The 20,850-nt window shown below is 32.6% G+C and overlaps 5 protein-coding genes across 5 annotated transcripts; 2 read left to right on the forward strand and 3 right to left on the reverse strand.

Annotated features, from left to right (window-relative positions):
* Nucleotides 1–21: 21 nt before the first annotated feature.
* Nucleotides 22–6,834, reverse strand: LOC114877182 (CD109 antigen). The gene is given in 18 exon segments (XM_046289332.1): nucleotides 22–826; nucleotides 828–871; nucleotides 946–1,224; nucleotides 1,300–1,471; nucleotides 1,473–1,496; nucleotides 1,565–1,610; nucleotides 1,612–2,357; nucleotides 2,359–2,451; nucleotides 2,453–4,365; nucleotides 4,368–4,557; nucleotides 4,559–4,779; nucleotides 4,782–4,896; nucleotides 4,898–5,061; nucleotides 5,064–5,537; nucleotides 5,540–5,595; nucleotides 5,674–5,692; nucleotides 5,695–5,852; nucleotides 6,773–6,834. Coding segments are annotated over 18 exon segments (4,938 nt in total). The 3' UTR covers nucleotides 22–664.
* Nucleotides 6,835–7,788: 954 nt separating this feature from the next.
* Nucleotides 7,789–10,364, reverse strand: LOC114877186. The gene is given in 16 exon segments (XM_046289334.1): nucleotides 7,789–8,225; nucleotides 8,227–8,298; nucleotides 8,300–8,355; nucleotides 8,358–8,496; nucleotides 8,601–8,692; nucleotides 8,771–8,988; nucleotides 9,047–9,083; nucleotides 9,086–9,239; nucleotides 9,314–9,399; nucleotides 9,461–9,595; nucleotides 9,598–9,748; nucleotides 9,829–9,905; nucleotides 9,908–9,953; nucleotides 9,955–10,041; nucleotides 10,043–10,175; nucleotides 10,276–10,364. Coding segments are annotated over 15 exon segments (1,452 nt in total). The 5' UTR covers nucleotides 10,103–10,175; nucleotides 10,276–10,364; the 3' UTR covers nucleotides 7,789–8,183.
* A 361-nt stretch (nucleotides 10,365–10,725) lies between these two features.
* LOC114877185 (fidgetin-like protein 1) lies at nucleotides 10,726–12,819 on the forward strand. Its single transcript, XM_029189429.2, is given in 16 exon segments — nucleotides 10,726–10,881; nucleotides 11,005–11,047; nucleotides 11,050–11,136; nucleotides 11,139–11,326; nucleotides 11,328–11,627; nucleotides 11,629–11,775; nucleotides 11,777–11,939; nucleotides 11,942–12,028; nucleotides 12,031–12,119; nucleotides 12,121–12,268; nucleotides 12,271–12,375; nucleotides 12,378–12,515; nucleotides 12,518–12,691; nucleotides 12,694–12,732; nucleotides 12,735–12,785; nucleotides 12,788–12,819. Coding segments are annotated over 16 exon segments (1,947 nt in total).
* Nucleotides 12,820–12,881: 62 nt separating this feature from the next.
* Nucleotides 12,882–14,830, reverse strand: LOC114877187. The gene is given in 12 exon segments (XM_046288750.1): nucleotides 12,882–13,139; nucleotides 13,221–13,263; nucleotides 13,266–13,304; nucleotides 13,307–13,348; nucleotides 13,425–13,572; nucleotides 13,651–13,774; nucleotides 13,840–13,880; nucleotides 13,882–13,943; nucleotides 14,007–14,135; nucleotides 14,206–14,311; nucleotides 14,313–14,453; nucleotides 14,605–14,830. Coding segments are annotated over 12 exon segments (1,167 nt in total). The 5' UTR covers nucleotides 14,722–14,830; the 3' UTR covers nucleotides 12,882–12,964.
* A 1,670-nt stretch (nucleotides 14,831–16,500) lies between these two features.
* LOC114877156 (protein arginine N-methyltransferase 1) lies at nucleotides 16,501–19,906 on the forward strand. The gene is given in 10 exon segments (XM_029189381.2): nucleotides 16,501–16,991; nucleotides 17,272–17,552; nucleotides 17,554–17,626; nucleotides 17,706–17,875; nucleotides 17,948–18,103; nucleotides 18,161–18,348; nucleotides 18,430–18,656; nucleotides 18,725–18,954; nucleotides 18,956–19,085; nucleotides 19,174–19,906. Coding segments are annotated over 10 exon segments (1,578 nt in total). The 5' UTR covers nucleotides 16,501–16,978; the 3' UTR covers nucleotides 19,284–19,906.
* The last annotated feature ends 944 nt before the right edge of the window (nucleotides 19,907–20,850 follow it).

A 20,850-nucleotide genomic window follows, 5' to 3' on the forward strand; every position in this document is an offset into this window, starting at 1 on the left:
GGGTCTTCTCCATTCCTGTAATCAACAATACTTTACTTATTCATGAAATAAGCAATAAAACAGATAGTGTTTTATCTTTTATTTTTATAAATTTATTTGTATAAAGGTTATAAAACTTAAAAATATATTCAACACACGTTAAATGCTGCTCTCTGTTTATAAAAACTGTTAAACATACTTTTTGGACGGATTGCCGAGCGAGCTTTGTAGAAATTAGATTTATAAATAATTTACATACAGCCTTTCTACACTGTGCTCGAATAAAACCTGAACAATTTATAATTGATTTTATTATAAATTGTTCAGTAATAAAAATAAAAATTGATACTATTTACAGTATCGTTGCCTCTGACGAACAAGCGCGTTTAAACGCTCGTGCACTACAACAAGTTATCTTATAATATACATTTTGTTTCTTATAAAGCAGACTTATTTATGGACGGTACTTTAACGTTATACGCATTAATGATACCATTTGAAAATTTGCGATAATTTTCACTATTTTTTTATTCACTTTTTTATAATACCGTTTGATTATATTGATCAAAGCCACTTTAAAATGAGTATCAGATAATACTTTGGCGAATTAATTTGATGTTGAAACTATCTCATATCTTCAAGGTATCAATGATACAACTTTCTTAGAGTAATTAAAAATAATATGCTAAATTCTTATAATAAATTCCTGCATTCGAAAGTACCTCGTTGCAACAATTAAAAGAGATACTATTAGCAGAATACCTGTAGGCGTGGACAACAATGTGGCGGCATTATAAATTGGACAATATGGACACTGGGAACTACCACAAACCTCACAAATATTCAAACGTATATGTTGGCAGAGCATCAAATATAGTTTCATTGAAACGTTCTGAAAGAATGAATCATAAATTATAAACTGTATCAATGTTGTATAATCCTTATTAATGTAAATTATATATGTACCTGGTGCATAATAATCATAAACTCTTATAGGATGATATCGAGACATGTTTGCAACCGGGAACCATCTTTCAATGGTGAAATTTACGCACGTTTCTTCTTCGTCCAGGTAATCAAAGTAAAAGAGAACCTTTTTCTCCTGGAATCGTGCTCTGTGAAGATTTCTTACTTGTTTTGATAAAATGTATCTATCTAAGGTTTGTTGCTGAATTATGTAACCAGTTGGTATGGCTACATCTAATACCGCCATTCCAGAGCGTGCTGATTCATTCGTATTTGTCCCACCTATGAAAGAAATTGATATACTGTAAGTAGACATTCAAGAAATCAATAAATACTTTCTATATGGATATTTCTACCTCTGACAACTGAGGTATGATATATGTGACTGATTTCTGCCATGGAAATTTGCTCTGGTAACCAAATCAAACGCTTTGACTGGTGGTTGAGTTTGGAATTTAGCAATATCTACATTGTACTGTACTGACATTTGTAGAATTGCGTACCCAGCACCTTTAGCTTGTACTTTCCACCGTTCCCCATGCTTCTGGTATCTATAATAGTTGAACAGAAATTAATTACAATTAAAATATTTAAATTCTTATATCACACATGAACATACCTCGATAGTCTGAAGCCTTGCTAGATTATTATCATGACAAATAATGTTTAGTTTGTCCTGGAAGAGATGTAGCTTCCACAGTAACGGCCAATGAACTAACATCTCTAATTCTGGTTCTAACTGTGTAATCCATTAAAGCTTTCATTGCCCATGCAGTATCCTGGGTAGAAGCCCAGCCACCATCTGTTAATCGTTGAGAATTCAACCATTTTACAATAGGTTCAATAATTATTTCTTGCCGTGCAACATGCACCAGAAGAGCGTATGCAGTAGTTTCAATGTTTTCAGAATCGTATTTATATGGTAAACGTGGAAGGAGGAATGGCTTTTGATTTTCCAGTTTATAAGGAGGAAGAGGTACTTGTTCTCTGCCCCAGTAAGTTAAACCTCCCTCTCTACGTGCATGTTTCGATAAAATATTAAAAGCTTGCCCTGCAGTAGAAGCTTTTGCTAACAAAAGAGCATACGATACTATTGCTATGTCATAGGGTTTTCCGCGGTCCTCCAATAGTTTCAAATTTCTTTCCAGCCATTTGACTGCGTTCGCAGCACTCACAGCAACCTGAGTTCCCAATCCTTCAGGCAAATCTTTTACACTTTGTAGCGTAATAAGAACATGAGCTGTGAGACTAATATTTCTATGCGTTATTATATCGTAATCATAATTTAAACTGCTGTTCATTTTGCGGTCCGGTAGCCAGCTAACTTCAGAAAACGATCCCTCAGCCGTTTGATGCCTCAATAGCCAAGATACAGCATTAGCTATTACTTCGGGATCGATGTAAAGATAATTTTTCCCATTCATAAAAACGTGCTTCCTGTAAGACACGCGCACAATACGCCGTTAACCAAACGCTCGGTGCAGACTGATTCCAGTCGCTGCGGAATAAAACTGAACGATCCATCAGGATTCATGAACGAGAGCTGCCTTTGATAGCCAATGTTCATGTAATAAAAGCTTTCTTTTTCTTGCGTTCTATTGCGTTGATTAATTAAACGCATATACATTGTCGTGTACAAATTAACAGCGAAACTGAACATATTTTGTTCAGCACAATCCATAGGAAGATCCATGAGACTCGTGGCATTAACAGGCATCGTTGGGAAAATTGGCCCAACAACGTCTCCGACTAAACTTATGACTGCCTTGTTAGAGCCGAATACATAGTAACGGTTTTCGTCGTAAGGTATAATCGGAGTTTCTGTTATGTTAACATGCATGTATTGGAACACATAAGCTCGGTTGCTGAGATCAAGTAGAATAGATTGATGTCGATGCTGTGGAAGACCATCAGCTTCCACGTGGAGATTCCGTGTAACTGAATCTCTTCCGATTACAGTTGTAGCATAAATGTGTACTTTGATATCTCCAAGTCGTACAGGTACAATAGGCAAATATACGATAGCAGCATCCTGTGCGGGAATCCAAATGAAGAACTGATGGTCGCCAAAAGATGTACGAGGTTTGTACGACTGTACAATACCATTATCCTCTACATGGACAAATTTGTAATCATTTGAACCAGCCAAAACTACTACAGCTTCTATGTTGTAGCGGAGGTAATTGAAAACAGAAAGACGAATACCAATCTGCTCTCCTTGTCTACTGTGAGTAGGCATCTCTACGTTAATATAAAATGGCAAGATTCCCATGTATTCAATAGCCTTTGGTAACATACCAAAACCCATACTCGGTGACATACTGAATGCTGTGATCATCCATTGAACTGGTCTTCGTGGTACGTCTATATTAAAGATATATCTACCATGGGGACCAATATTAATGTCCTTCCATAACCAGACATTTTCATATAATCTTTGTACTCTGTTAAATCGCCATTTTCTAAAAGTAGCTACATCCGTAAGATTTCTATGTTCACAGCCTGCCTCGTCGGTTCCATCTTCGCAATCAAATGTTCCATCACATTTTTTATCTAATCTATAACATTTTCCAGACAGACATTCCCCGAGTCCTAGAGTTGCATTGCAATTGTCTGGTCTTCGGTGAACGAAAGCATCTGTAAAAACTACCAATCCAATATACTCAAATGTTCTGTTAACATCAATACCAAACGTTGAAGATGGGAAGTAAACAAGTTCGTCTGGATCCCCGTCGTGGTACAACCAAGTATGAGATTGAGTACCATTTGTTTCCTCGTCAAAATGTGCCATTTTTGTTATTACATTGGCGTATGTTAACTCGTTTCCAGCTTGCATCGTGTAGAAAGCTCTATCTATACCTGAGAGAGCAACGTAAGCTCCAGGTTCACCATAAATAGCTACTTCAACATTTTCACCTGTCCTAGCTTTTTTATTGTTAATGTACACGGTAAAATTATTCCGTGAAATACCGTTTACAGAAAAAGTTAAGGAGTCTGCTATAACGTTACTATACTGTCCAATGTGATATACAACTATAGTTGCAACTGGAGCCATTTCCGCACTGAGAGGGACAGCAATTGTTTTCACATTGTGTTGCATGCTATCCTGTCCAGTCAGAAGTATAATACCTTTTGCCATAATAATATAACTAAATGTATCAATATAGAAATTTGTTTGGACGTGAAATATCATGTATTCCCCAACTTTAGGTTTCTCGGTAGAAGTTGAAATTTTTATCTGTTGCTGATTTGGAGATTCATGTGCCAATAATAATAATTCAGTTTGTGTTCTAAACCCTTCTCCATCAGTGAGATATGCATAAACTCTCATAGAAGAAATATCATTAAGAATTTGTTGAGCATGATCCGAGCTGTGATCAAGCCCAAGTTGTTTCCTTAGATCTATCCTTGTTGACCAATACCTGCATTATCTGGTGTAGGCTTTAGATACTGAGTTTCTAAATTTCTGCGACCACCTGTTCTCGTTTCAATGTCGGCACGAATTTCCATTACGGATCCTTTTAACTGCGACGGTCTTAGTACCGAATTATCATGGAACGATGCCACTAAATTTACAGAGAATGGCATTGCTGGCTTAAATACTTGCGGCGTTTCCGCCTAAGAATCGTATTTTCGTGGTAGAATTAAAAATTCGAGCCGTGGAATACCCTGATATTATTTCTTCTAAAATCTTTCGCCAACGGTAGCGGTAACAGTGAATCTCTGCTCCGCTTGCAGCAGGTACAAAGGTCAGTAACTCTGACATTGGATACTTGAAATGATAGGTTCCGTTAAAAAATCTTAGCACGGGAACCTTATTGTCGAAATATGAGGGTATTTTAACCAGGAAGGATAATATTCGTCAAAGTAGAAATATCTTTCAATAGATTCAGGAGCAACATCCGGCGACCTTCTGTCAAGAGATTTAAAGGTAGCTTTAAGGGTTAAATTTTCCTCTAACTGGTGCACCGCTCGTGTAATTTGCTTGAACCGTTCCGTATATGTACGGGTCGTTATCAAAGAAAAATGCTGGCATGGTGACATTAACTTCGAAACGCGTTTGATAATATTCCTCTACTAGGAACGTTTTCTCCTCTACTTGGCCTTGTGCTATACTTGTATAATCCATTCTCCAAAAACAGGCTGATCGGAGAGCTGATAGGACAAAGATACAGTTCCTAAATTGCTCTGTCTACTTAACCATCTTCTCATTATTCTTCTGTACGGATCTAGCATGTACACATCGATAGGATTATTGAATGCTTTAAGTTCAGTGTTTATAGGTATAGTCCCTAAATCTTATAGTTCCTTTTGCATATATACAGGCTTGTCCAGCTGAATGAAAATACTCATAGATCTCTGAGAAATATAAGTTTTGTTTCGTTTTAAAAATGCTTGACCACCGGTCAAACTATTGTATGTCCCTTCTACTCTCAATTTATATTCTCCACCAACAGAAGTAGGAGGCATTTTCATCATCAGGGTTTGCGGTATATCTTCCTTTACTTCCTGATAATCTGAAGCAATTTCCACACCATCTCTTTGAATAGATGCACGTATCGTCATTGGTATTGGACTATACAAGACATTACAGCTACCCGATAGATTTGTCCTGGTCTAACCATTTTAGAGGCAACAACAAAGTATGTGCTAATAAACAAATAACAGAATATTTTAGAATTTGATATTATCATTAATACTTTGAAACTAAAATCAATATAAACTTACGCCTCTTTTATTAGAACTTATCACCTAGCCTGTCAGTATTTCGTGTTCCATATACAGATGGATCTCTGTCATCGAATCGATTCCAAGGAAGCCGCGTCGATTCCGTCGACTCTTGGGAGAGCTGACTGTTCCCGCAAGCGAAGGTTAAGACCAAAATCCATATTCCACATCCACATTTTCTATAATACACGCCAAGTAAATATGCATGATACTTTACAAGTATAAAAAATGTTATTTCTTTGCAAAAACAAACAAACTATTATGTCATTAAGCGTGTAGTAAAATTACTGGTCAACGCCCAAACGCACACTTGTTGACTAGCGCTTCTTTCTCGCTTACCTCGGTAGATAATTACTTTTTTTCTTTTTTCATCAAATTAATTACATCACCAAATAATAAAAATATTTTAACGAACGTTTTATATAAAAATAATGTTTAAGCTCGTTGAGTGCACCTTTGAAAGAATTTCATGATTAGGAGTGGTCACTTGTTGTACAATGTAAGTACACACTCCACTGTATTTGGTTTCGACACAGTTCGACACAGTTAAAAGAATAAAGAGAGAACCACCCTATGTACGCGACATCTTTAGAAGCTATGTGGCATTAAACAAAAGTGAACGTTTATAAATTATAAAACTTCTCGTTTTGAACGAAAGTTTTTATTATTTAATCTCTTCCTTTCTTTTTCACAGATGGATTTACAATTGAAACTTCGTTCATTTAGTTTCTCCATTTTATAGTTTATTCATTTAGATACATGTTAATTTTGATTTCTCTTTTCTTCTAATACAATTTTTATTTTATAATTACTTTTTTCACATTTTTTCTATTTTTATAGTTATACAGTCTATTTTTTTCCACTACAAATATACCAGCGCAACCAAGGTGATACATTCCCGTGTGTGTAGAAATAAATTGTTTGTCGATGACGATGTCAGGTTCCTGAAAGACCGCCTGTTCGAATCCTTTGCGACGTGCTTTGTCGACATCGAACGCCCCTTTCCTCGACGTTTTCATCTGGGATTTTTGGTGGATAATTTGGATGAATTATATTAGCAGGAAATCCATCTCTCTGGGACAATTCTTTGCAAACTAACACGAGACCAGCGGTGTTGATCGTTCTTGGAGGGGTGTCCAGTTCGCTTTCTTCGAAGATCATATCGGGGCAAACAAAATTTCTGTACTCGCTTCTGCGGCTCTTCTTTCATCTTCGTCCGAATATGGTACTTTGGTACATAGAAATTCGTTGAATGATCCGACATTCTTAAAAAGCAATTTCTTCTCTACAACTGCAAACGGGGTGGTTGTATAAGTTCCTAAACACGTTAATCTGATGAAGAGTGTTATAAAACCAGCCGGATGGTATTCGTCGTCCACGAGGGCAAACATGTTTTTTATTTGGTACGATGAAGGTAAATGATAGATATCATTGCTCGCCATCATTGCGTGATCGCAGAGGCAACCTGAAAGGGGAATTGTTCGTGTGTCCCAGGGATGTTTAATCCACCTCCTCGGGACAGATGATTATGTCTTTGATTTTGTATACATCCAAGAACATTGGTTTCTCTCGCATCTTTTCTACCAGTTCGCCAGCATTTCTGGTGAACATGTACATTTTCCCGCAATTGAAGGCAACCGTGCAAAATCCAGTTTCATACGATTTCTCTTTTCCCCTGTCTGGTTTGGTCAGTAAGAAATTACTTTGAAAGACTCGAAACAACGGCATATCTATCATTTTTAGATCAACGCCCAATGAAGCAGCATCAATCTTGTCTAATTTCTCGGAGTACCTGTTGACGGAATCCACGAACACTTCCAGAGTATACAGTTTTTCATCCGTTTCAGAAACACCTGTCTTTTTATCGTTGCTCATATTAACTGGACGATCTGCTAATGTCAAGATTACAAGGAAGTTGAATAATGAAGCAGTTTAGAATTACTTGAAATTTCGGAAATAATGTTAGCCTAAATGATTGATCAGTTTTGTAGGAACAATTGAATTATGTTATTAGATGTTCATCATGGTTAATTATAAATTTTTCAATAAATAATTAATGTATTTTATATTTGTCAATAAAATAATATATTTGTCATTTATAAGAATACTCTTAATATAAACACTGTACTATATTTTCATTATTTGTACAAATTGCTATAAATTCAATCTTGCTCTAGAAAACTTCGTATAATTTTTCATATAATTTACTTGTATATCAATTATTCTAAACAATGCATTATCATTTTTAATCATTTCTAGTAAGAATGTATACCATAGATTCTATGAGGCAGTGAAAAGCTGGAATTTATTATAATTTATCTTATAAATATTAAAGTCTATATGCTATAAATTTCAACCTAAAAAACAAAACATGTTTGTATGATGAGGACAAAATAGTAAATATGATGAAAAGTATGAATAATAAAATGACCATTCATGTATAAATATAATACAATATCTACAATTGCTTTAAGTCCTTATGTAAAACCCATATATTTCATAGGAAACAATTACTTAAAATATATATCTGTTTCCCTATTCGATCGTGATGGGTGTAGAGCAAAATATATTTTTTATGTTTGTTTCATGACGAAATTCGTCATCAGTCAATAAAATTCGATCACCCCCAACAAGCTTTCTGTTTGACCGGTGTACCGTTATAGTTATTAGTAACATTGTTATACTATTCATACTGTAAGTTTGATAACCAGTATCCTGTACAGAGTTATGTTGATCTGAAATACCTAGCGCTGTATTAGTTTGTTGAAACATGCAACTTTCATTTGTAATCATTCTGGTAAGAGTCGGTTTAAACATTTCAACGCATTACAATGTTTAGAATCAAGTTTGGAATTTTCCAAAGTCTCAAAATTATTTTCCTGCTGAACTGGATTTTTCACCGAAGCTTTTGTTCTGTACAAACGTCAGTCTGTTGCACTCATAGCATTACTATCTAAATTTACCAAGTTATCTACTTTGTTTTCTGCCACTTGCTTGACGATCTTATTAAGTGATTCGTCTGAAAAATATAATAAATGTAATTATTATCGTCCAAGTGACAAATTTAATATACTTTTTAATACTGGATAGTAAATACCTAGAGAATGACTACTCGAATATCCTCTGCGCTGTAAAGATTCGTCTATGCTCATGTCATTAGTAAAATCTAATCGAGCAACTGAACGAGATCGTGATCTTACAATTAGACTTTCGCGAGTCATATTCACTGTATTATATATTGGAGATATATTAGGGATGATTTTGGGATGTATCACGACAGTAATCTATATTCTGTGACTGTTGCGCAAAAGAAATCTTATTACATACTTTAAAGTATATGTATTCTAAATGATGGAAAGTTAATAAAAAGAACTTTACTGGAGTTCCATGGATCAACATTCCACTCTCTGAGGACTGGAAGATAATACCAAAGATCCATTCGTTTTCACTGATGATGAATAAACTGAAATTTCTTCTTTATCCTCTAAAGAATCATCCTGGTTAAAGAATAACTTTCTTCTCAATGAATATACTCGAATTTGCATCATCATCTCAACATTCTGATCCTAGAAATGAACTTAATTTTAGTAACAGATTTGTGCATACATATAACTTAGTTTAAATGTTCGTTTTTATTTACCTTGGGTAATTTGAAGTAAGGTTTCAGAATTTCAGCAATATGCGATGGTAATTCAGCTGGAAATGTTAATATTGTTTGACACCAACCTAAGGAAGATAAATATTAGGATATTAATAATAGATTTCTTAACTTTTAATCAAATAATACCATCTTTTTTAGAATTAGCTGATTCTGAATTCGAATCGCTCGGGGTTTCTACAGGTGTATCTATTTTAATTTTAGCTCTGTTGTCTTTTTTCTTTATCTCCCACGGGCTTGGGATTATTTTGTCCTTCTTAAAAATTGATCAATGGCTGCTTGAGCTTTTATTTCAGTCTCTGGATCTGTATAATATATTTGTTGGGTAGGAAATTCTTCTATCTTTGCTGGTTGCATTAATGCCAGCTCATCTACGCTCCATGAAAACTCTGGAGATGTTGGGATGTGCTGGGAAACCTAATGATATATAATTTCATGAATGTAATTGTAAATATGAGTATATAATTTTTAATAAATAACTTGTTTCAAAGAATTACTTTACTGAATACAGTGGGACTCATCATGGATAAATGCAACCTGTTAGTTAAATCAGTTTCAAATGGATTTCTGCTATGAACTTTGTTAATCCTGATGGCGGTGTAATATGATTTGGAAGAACAGAGATACAAACCCATGTTATTTTGATACGCAGTATGTTTACAAGTTGCTTCATATTGTTTTACAGGAGTCTTATACATCACAGGACTTTTAGTTGTTAATTGTCATGTTCTCTTTGACTTTGATTGGCGTTGTCCATTTTAATTGCTCCATTACAATTCAGTAATAACAGTTACATTCAATTGAAATTGTCAATTATAGCAATGTCTTCTATTTTCATTAAATACTAAAATTTTATTTGAAATATTATACGAAGAATGTATTTATGAAATAAGTTTATTAAGGAAACAAGTGGTGTAAAACTTAAAATTGTTTAAAATACTTACTTTTAGCACCGCGTTTTCCTTAACGTCTTTTTTTGGCCCGCTTTTCAGATTTATGACTGAAACCTGCCTGTACATAATTTCATAAAGTTATTTAATTTAATATCTATGTTACTTTACATGCTCCGATTCCAGATCATTATAAATCATATTGCTATAATTTGACAATTTGTTTACAATTTAAATTATTTTAAACCAACTACCATAATCACGTGACTATGTCACAGACTACACATTTATAAATGACGACGTTGCAAATTAAAACCAGTGACAGTGACTATAGATCCAACAAAATTGAAGATGCCTTTCGTAGTAATATGTAGTTGGTTCTGATCCATCCATAGATGGTGTTTGTCAAATTTTTTAAAAATTCACTTCAAACACAAAGCATGCTCAGTCTTGAACTTGTAGTTGTTGATACAGAAAATTAGGCTCTTCTTTTTAAATGTAGGCATGGATATTACTAATGCAAAAAGTAACAGAGAAAAGAATAATTTCTTAGCAGCATATCATATTTTAAAGTTTTCACAAAATGGCAAAGATGATACAGAAATTGCAGACATTGAACGCAGATGCCTTGCCATGAAATATTTAACTGCCAAAACAGGTGTAAGTTTTCATAACAGTATCTTTTTCTTTATTATTTTGAAGTTCTATCTACTATATTTATACTTAAATGAGTTTTGTAACATATACAATAATATTTGTTATTAATAAAAAAAATATCTGCAGAGAACAGAAGATATGGGAGCTTGTTTACTTCGAAGATGCTTAGAAGATATCAGAGTTTAATGGAAAATAAGAATGGTGTAAATACTTACTGGAAACAGTTTAAGGTACAAACAGCAGAAATGAACAATAATCCCAAGAATGGAAGTCTGGTTTAAGTGATCCAGATATTGCACTTAATTTTGTAAAGCCTCTGCCTTGTCAGGACAATAGCACAATGCCGTGTCAAGGGAGATTATTTAATGACAGACACATAGAGAATATTATAAACACATGGAAGAATAAAGAAATGTTAGTACGAAACAGGAAAATAAGTGGTCAGGTTAAAATCAAATTTTAATCAGGGATCATGTAATTTGAATAGTCAAAATAAGGCTGAAGATAACATTTGTTCTGAAATAAATAGATCTATGTCTTGGCCAAGTAATTCTAAAAGAGAAAATAGTAGTGTACAAAAAAGTTATACTAAAAGATCAGTATCTAAATCATATTTTGTAAATCAAGAAAATCAAAATCTAGCACAACAAAAATCTGTTAAGGTTGAACCTAAAATGCATTCTAAATTTGTGAAAGAAGATTCATCTAATACATATAAACATAATCATGAACCATCCAGTATGTATAGAAAATAATACAAGGTTAAAATCACAAGCTTTTAATCAGAATAAAGAAGAAGATACTGATATGGCTTAAACTAAATTAAATTACTTTAAGACTGCTAGGGATGAATTAAATACCCAGCAAATGAAAGCCAACAAACCTGCGCAGAAGAGAAACTTTAGGTGGTAAAGGATCAGTTAATTCCCGCTTTGTTTGTTCCGCTAAAGAGATAAAGAAAAAACAGAAGGTCAAGATAACAAATACTATAATGAAACTGATGGAACAGCAGAAAGTAGAAGATGAAAGATTGAAAAACATAGAACCGAAATTGGTTGAATTAATAAAAATGAAATAATGGACTCAAAGACTATTATTTCTTGGGACGATATTGCTGGTTTAGAATATGCAAAAAAAATTATTAAAGAAGTAGGGTATATCCTATGTTGCGACCTGATATTTTTACGGGATTGCGTAGACCACCTAAAGGAATTTTATTATTCGGACCACCAGGTACTGGAAAAAACGCTTATAGGAAAATGCATAGCATCTCAAAGCAAATCAACATTTTTTTCAATCTCTGCAAGTTCTTTGACTTCAAAGTGGATAGGTGAAGGAGAAAAAATGGTGAGAGCATTGTTCGCTGTTGCCAGAGTTTACCAGCCATCTGTTATTTTGTTGATGAAATAGATTCATTGCTTACTCAGAGATCTGAAAGTGAGCATGAAAGTTCAAGGAGATTGAAAACTGAATTCTTAGTTCAACTAGATGGAGCTGCAATGGGGATGAAGAATCGATTTTGATTATAGGAGCAACAAAAAGACCTCATGAATTAGATGAAGCAGCACGTAGACGACTCGTTAAAAGACTTTATGTTCCTCTACCAGAATTTCAAGCTCGCAGACAAATCATAAATAATTATTATTAACGATTCCACACAATCTTACCGAAGAAGACGTTAATAATATAGCGGAACAATCAAAAGGGTACTCGGGAGAAGATATGTCCAATTTATGTAAGGAAGCCAGTATGGGACCAATTAGAAGTATCCCATTCAGTGATATTAGAAATATTAGAAAAGAAGATGTAAGACAGGAACAGTTGATGATTTCAAAGAAGCATTAATACATGTACGTCTAGTGTATCGCAATCTAGTTTATCTACTTATGTTGAATGGGATGCTACGTATGAACGGGAACAGCACAGAATTATAAAGCATGATGTGAAACGTAAAAAAAAAATAACAACAATTTTCTCTATCTACATATAAATATATTAACTTTTTAATATAAACTTTTATTATGAATCATATAATATAAACTATTTATTTCTATATAAAGTTCTCTTTTTCTATGAGAGAACTATATCAAAGAAGTTTTACAGTATAAATTTTTCTTGTATAAGCAATTATTAAATATTCTCCATGATGAACCACTGTATTTATTGATATAACGGCTGTGAGGTCTAGAGTTAATTTTTTACAATTAATATTGCTGAAATCTATTGTTTCAAAATCCGTTATATAATACATATGAACATTTTCCTAAAAAAAATAAACGTTGTGTAAACTATGTATATTTATAAATAACATTGTTAAGTTCCATAGAAGAAAAGTTTAATTACCTGAATCCAGACCTAAAACAAGTAAATGACCATGTACTAAACTGCAGTTGGGATACCATGTAAAACGGGAAATATGTTATGCATTTCCATTCTTTTCCTTGTACTAAAATACCTAAATATCCATATTCTGCAATAAATATAAAAACATAAAATTTTTGTTGCCTTGATAATTACAAATTAATTTTTATTAAACATTTTATCACCTGCAATACAGATAACTATATTTGGTTGAAACATATAATATCGACGAATTCTTATATTTGGTGGATGAATAGGCGTGGAATTATAATTTATTTGTTCTGTATTTGCAGTTAAAGTTGCAAAATATCCCCCTTCCGTGTAAAAGTGTACCTTAAGTGTAGCATTTTCTAACATTGAATTATATGTAATAATTTTTACAAGGAATATACAGAATTGCTATATTATTACCTTGTTATTGCTAGCGCTAATAGCAACAATATCTTTTATACCAAATTCATATCCTGTTTTCAGTACTGGTCCTTCAATAATTATGTAGTTGCGTATACTAATACAACAGTAACTGTAACTTGTACTATTAAATATTTAATATTTAGAAAGAATCTAGATAATTATTTAACCATATGAAATTTACCATACCAAACCAGTTTTCCACTTGTTTTATTAATTAACTTCAATTTTATTAACATCCCAACAGTTTATATGATTATTTACAGTGCAACATACACAAAGAACAGTTGATTCTATAAAATAAAATTATCAGCAGAAAATCTTTATTAAAACTATTTAATGTAGTTTATAGATACCTTTTTTAAGAATGTGAATACTTTGTAAATATTCTTTACTATCTACTACACAGTTTGTACGTGTATGTAAATTATGAATATCATAAAAATAAACAAATCCTTCAGATGTTCCTATTGCCAATAAACTTCCTATAAATGGTAATTGCTATTAACACTCATTCTAACATAGTATTTTTCATATAAAAGTATTGTTTCTTACCTTTAACATCTATACAAGTGACATATTCATTAAAATTATGATTTGGTAATGGTTCAAAACATTCAATTTTTGTATCACATTTTACTATATTTTTACATTTCATCCACCATTTTGTACATTGCCATCCATATTGCATGGTTTGTGTGAAACTCTGTATAAAATTTAATTGGACATAGTGTTTCGCAAAAGGTAGTCCATAAATCTTCAGGTATTTCCCTTTTACACAATTTGTACCAGTGATCATTGTCCTAAGTATAATTGATAAATATTAAAAAACTAAAAGTATAAATTTTAAGCATATCAATCTTTGTATAAACAATTATTTACTTATCTGATTTTGATACAGCCTATGTGTTTATAGAAATTGCAGCAAAATATAAAAAAACATCATATGTATACCTTTAAAGTTTTATCAATAATTTGTTTCCAACATTTACAAACTGTTCTTAGATTTGTAAGTGTCACTGGATCAGCATATAGAAATATTTGTTCCCAAATTTCAACGGGGAACATCATTGTTTTGTTTCCAACTACAATATTATATATACTACAATTCAAACATCAAATATCAGCGTCAGCGATGCGCAATACATACTATACACCTGTATGCTCGGCATCATTCCGGGGAAAATGGCGGTATAAGCCAGCAGAGGGGAAAATGCCTAATTTGCAGGACATTTTTGTATTCGAGAAAGAACAAAATTATCTCAAATGAATAGGGAGTCGGTTTGTTACACGTTTGAGGGTGTACAGAACACAAAAAGTCATGCAACTTATTAAAATAATTGTTTGACAAACTTGTATTTTAAAAACACCGCCTAAATATTTTTAAGATTCGATCCTAGCGCCATCTATACAAAAACGTCTCAAACTACTCAACACCATACCGACTGATTTTCTGGGAAACACCTGCGCCATCTAACGAGAAACAGCGCAAACTACCAGTCGGTAAATTGTTGAGTAGTTTGAGCCGTTTCTGAATAGATGTCGCTAAGATCGAATATTTAATTTATGGCGGTCTTTTTAAAATACAAGTTTGTCAAATATGTAATTATATTAATAACTTTTAGTGCTCTGTACATGCAGACCGAAATCTTTTGCATCCTTGCATCCCTTTTGAAAGCATCCCATCATAGCGCTTCTTGGCGGCAAAAAAAGGAATTAAAGCTTGCACAAATTTTGGCCCTCTAGCGGCAAAAATGTGAACTAAAATTTCGATATCGAATCAGCGCCATCTGATTTCGAAAAAAGGAACTAAAGCAAGCAGAAATTCTGGCCCCCCTAGCGGCAAAAAATGTGAACTAAAATTTCGATGTCGAATCAGCGCCATCTGATTTTGAAAAAAAGGAACTAAAGCTTGCACAAATTTTGGCCCTCTAGCGGCAAAAATGTGAACTAAATTTCGATGTCGAATCAGCGCCATCTGATTTCGAAAAAAGGAACTAAAGCAAGCAGAAATTCTGGCCCCCTAGCGGCAAAAATGTGAACTAAAATTTCGATGTCGAATCAGCACCATCTGATTTCGAAAAAAGGAACTAAAGCAAGCAGAAATTTTGGCCCTCTAGCGGCAAAAATGCGAACTAAATTTTCGATGTCGAATCAGCGCCATCTGATTTCGAAAAAAAGGAACTAAAGCAAGCAGAAATTTTGGCCCTCTAGCGGCAAAAAATGCGAACTAAATTTTCGACGTCGAACCAGCGCCCTCTGGCGGCAAAAAGGAACTAAATTTTGCAAAAATTTAAATTTTAAATCATTTTTCACGAGACTTTACTTACCTTTACTTACCTTTACTTACCTTTACTTACCTTTACTTACCGTTACTCGAACCAGTGGCCATAAGTATATTATTTATAGTACATTTATTATAAGGGTTGAAAGGATACAAGAGATGCAGGGAGAATTCAGGAGTGTAAGGGATACAGCGATGTAAGGGATGCGGAGGTATAAGGAATGCCGGCATATAAGAGATGCAGGAATATAGGGAATGTAATGATATAAGGGATACAGGGATGTTAAGGATGCAGACATGTAAGAGATGCAGTGATAAAGGGATGGGCCTCGTGAGGCCCTTAAAGACAAAAAAATAATATTTAATTGGGAAGGTTGAGCTGAGGCCCATGAAGAGGAATAAAATATTAAATGACTTGGGAGGGTGGTCCACGCGAGACCAGAAAATAGGGGTAAAATAGTTGACAACGAGTTTGGGGTGGATAGTGGGCAAAGCCAAATTTATATTTAATTGATTAATTCCCCGTGCATAGCACGGAGCGTTCCACTAGTATTATTAAACTGTAAGATGTCTGTTAAGATATTACTTATCCTGAACCAATGTAATGATTTGTATAAAATGCTTTATAATTTCTACTACATAAATAAATACACATTTTTATTTGTGGTTTTTGTTAATAGAACCAAACGATATATGCAAAATAGTTTTTTTTGGTTTGAGGAAAGTATTAAAATTTTTTTGTAGAATCCGCTAAAAGAAAAAGTCTAAAAAATCACTACAAAAGGTCAAGTATACTTGTACATATATTGAATAGAATCAATATTGACCTGTAGTTTAAAGAGGATCACTTGCAGAGAAGATTTTTTATTGGCTACAGCGTGATGTGATATAAAGAATTATGGATTTCACATCAAGTCAAAGAATTTGCTTGCTTTCACACGTGTACGAATAAATTGAACGCTGGGTTCTCTAACCTTGAAAAATTTAAATTGCTATTTTGATAATAATAATTCTTATACATCACTTATTGTAATCAATCGTAAAATGACAGAGAAAGGTACTATCATATTTATTTTTATATCTTTCAAACTAAAATTAATAATTAATATTGATACGTGATATCTATATATATACATATATGATATTACTTTCTTAATATTTAAAAAAATTTTTGATAAGTTTGTTTAACATAAAGATAACTTAAATGATATTTGAAATATATAATAATAATTCAGTATTTTCATAGGTAATAGGGTTTATAAAATTCTCTTTGTTTATTTAAAATTTTAATATTATTTTAATACGAGTAAGTTTATTAACATTTGTTTACTTTGCAGTTATTCCATTGAAGAACAGTTACGAATGTGAAATGGATGGAAGTAGTGACAATGACAGTGGGGATGATTGGAATGAAATCATAGAAGATTTTGAATGCATACCATGCCTTTTTTGTAATGAAGTAACAAGTAACTTTTCTCTAGCATTAGAACATCTTGCAGCATCACACAAATTTAATTTAAAAAATTTTATAACAAGACATTCACTTGACACTTATTCATATATTAAACTCATTAATTTTATCCGACATAAAAATGTTTTACCCGATCAGTTGAATGCACCTGAATATAAAAACATGGGAAAGCGATGAATATTTAAGGCCTGTCATTGAAGATGATCCTTGGTTGATGTTTGGTAAGTTGAAATATGCATTAATTTGATAATGATTGATATGTAACTAATTAATAAATAAATTTAATGTTTACACCTGAAGATATTGAAGATTTAGAGGAAAAAACACTAAAGCCTGTAGCATATACAGTAAATTCGGAAAATGGTTGTGTCACATTGTCTGAAGCACATTTTGCTGAACTACAAAGAACCATACAAACGCTAAGGGCACAGTTAGAACAGCGTGAATTAGCATGTTCTTTGGCAAAACAAGTATTTATAAATACATATACCTTAACATCTACTTAATTCAGAAAACAAATGTCTGATTACATCTACTTTCAGCAAATAGATGAAATGACAGAAAAAGCACGAAAATTGGTCTTTGATGATGATATAGATGAAAACAATATTACTACTTCCAGGAACTCCAATTGTAATGTTGATAAAGGCTATTTTAATACATATAGTCATTTTGCTATACATCATGAAATGTTAACGGTAAGTAAATAAATGTTTCTTTCAAATGGTGGCTTTACAAGTATTATCTTCTTCTAGGATAAAGTTAGGACAGAAAGTTACAGAGATGCACTTTTAACAAATGCAAATCGTTTTAGTAATTGTGTGGTGCTAGATGTTGGATGTGGCACTGGTATCTTGTCTATGTTTGCTGCAAAAACCGGTTGTCGTAAAGTAATCAGCGTTGACCAATCAGATGTAATATATCATGCTATTGATATAGTAAGGTACATATAAATTCAATTGAAACTCTGTTTTGAAAATATTTAAAGTTAAATCTTTTCATATACTTAATATGAAATTTATAGAGAAAACAATTTGAGTGATGTTATCACTTTGAAAAAAGGTCGCCTCGAAGACATAAATCTTGACGAAGATAAAGTAGATGCAATTGTATCCGAATGGATGGGATATTTTCTTTTGTTCGAGGGTATGTTAGATACAGTTATATACGCTAGAGACCACTATTTGACACCTGGTGGGGTACTTCTTCCTAACAGGTGTACTCTTAGCATTGTGGGAAGTGGAGATACTCGTATGTATTATTTCTACACTAATTCATTGAAATTAATATTGCGCATTACACATGCAATTATTTTATAGGGCGGTATGTTGAACTTATCGACTACTGGTCGAACGTGTACGGGTTTAAAATGAGTTGTATGAAGGCAGAAGTTGTGCGTGAACCGAGTATAGAAATTTGCAATGCCGACGAACTGATAACAAGTACCGCTGAAATTCAGCCGTTTGACTTGTATAAAGTAACTAAAGATTGCGTAAACTTTTCATCACCGTTTGAATTAAAAGTGAAAAGACTGGATCGTTTAACTGCGATTGGTTGGCTATTTTGATATTTTCTTCGACTTAGACAATCCAGTTCATTTCAGCACGGGGCCTTATTCACCCCCAACGCATTGGAAACAAACAGTATTTTCACTAAGCGAGCCTATTAGCATTACGGAAGGTATGTAAAATATAGATGTGGATAAAAATTGTTCATTTTCGTAATGTCTATTTTATTATGATTCAATGAAAAAATTTTTTTTTTATAGGGGAAATCTTACATGGTAAACTAGTTTGTCGTAGACACGTTAAAGACATTCGAGGACTAATTGTTACAATTCATATTCAAAATACCAGCCAGGTTTACTATTTAGAATAAGCTTTTAATATTTGCTTTAAAGTTCACGTAATAGACATAAGTGCCAAAAACAAAACCATAGGGTCCACAACAGCTTGCTGACCATAATATTGTTCACGACTATCATTACTTATTACGATAGGTAAAATACGATTTAAAAGTTTACCGTGGAAAATCAATATTTCTATTTTTTATCATGTTATTACATTTATGATTTATTACATTTGAAATGTTGCTAACAAAAAAAAAAAAGAGAAATCGTAGTCTTGCATAGATTATGTGCTTAAATTTTATTTCTGCAACGAAGGTAGATATACAGTCTTTATAAAACTTTTTGTTTTTATATATTATTTTCATATCCTTTGTAACTAAAGATCACATTGATTATTTCTATAAGTTATTTCAGATAAACACGACGCACATTCTTTTCGTATAGTACCATTATAAATATGCGTATTTTACGATAATGATGTTTACAATTTGTGCCTTTGATAGTTGTTAAATTTACTATTGGACGTAAAAATAATGTTTCCCACAATTAGATAGTTTTGAAAGAAGTGATACGATATTCTTTTATTTTACGGTTCTGTCAAAGTATATTAGAAATTCTTCTAAAGATGTAAATATATATTCAGTTAAATGAGTATCTCATTGATATTTGAATATAAAAAAAAATGATTTTTAGTGATTTCATAAAAAGTATAATAATACGTACATTTCAAATTTCCAACAATTTTTGCAATTAATACATTAAATATATTAAACGTACATATTTAAAAAACGTTAAAATATAAGTACAGCCGATATTTTAACTACGCTTATAGTTAATAAACAACGACATTCGAGTTCGCTCAAATTAAGAACCACTCAGTAGCCTTAACTAACTTTAACAACAATTTTAAAACAAAAATATATGCATGCCTTTTGCTTGTATATCCTTTCCGTCACGGTACTATATAATCAAATCGTCCAAAATTTCTTTAAATAAAGATATCTTTTCCAGCTCTCTTGCATGTGCTATTGTAGACTAAGTATTCATCAAATTTGGTTACTAAGTATTACTGAAATTAAAGTACTTAATAATGATACGCATTAACTTCGATACTTTATCTTCCATAGTTTATAAACCAATGATAAACTACTATTTACTCTGAACTCTTAAGATTATTCTACGAAGAAAGAAACAATTAAGAATACACTGTATTGTTCGTTATTTATAACATATTTAATTCCTTCTGTTAAAATTGAATTGGATTTGATTTAGCCAAATAATACAAAATCTGTGATATAAAAAACATAAGTAGTAGTAAATTTATTTTATTGTAACTTAGGAGCATTGTAGTTTTTTCTTGATTATAAGTAAATAGATGCTTAAAAATCAAATAAACTGTGACAACCATGTAATCGAATCGATTTTACGCCTACATTTCACTTATCACTTATTGTCATATTCAGTCATACATATAATGATATGAAAAACAAAACTTCAGCATTTATACTCATTCATACTGTCTTTATATATTGTTTAAATCTAGTTAGCATTGCCTATAATACTAGATCTTTCCTGGTTAGTCTTTTACAGTTATTG

Source organism: Osmia bicornis, chromosome 2, assembly GCF_907164935.1.
Source record: "Osmia bicornis bicornis chromosome 2, iOsmBic2.1, whole genome shotgun sequence".
Lineage (NCBI taxonomy): Eukaryota > Metazoa > Arthropoda > Insecta > Hymenoptera > Megachilidae > Osmia > Osmia bicornis.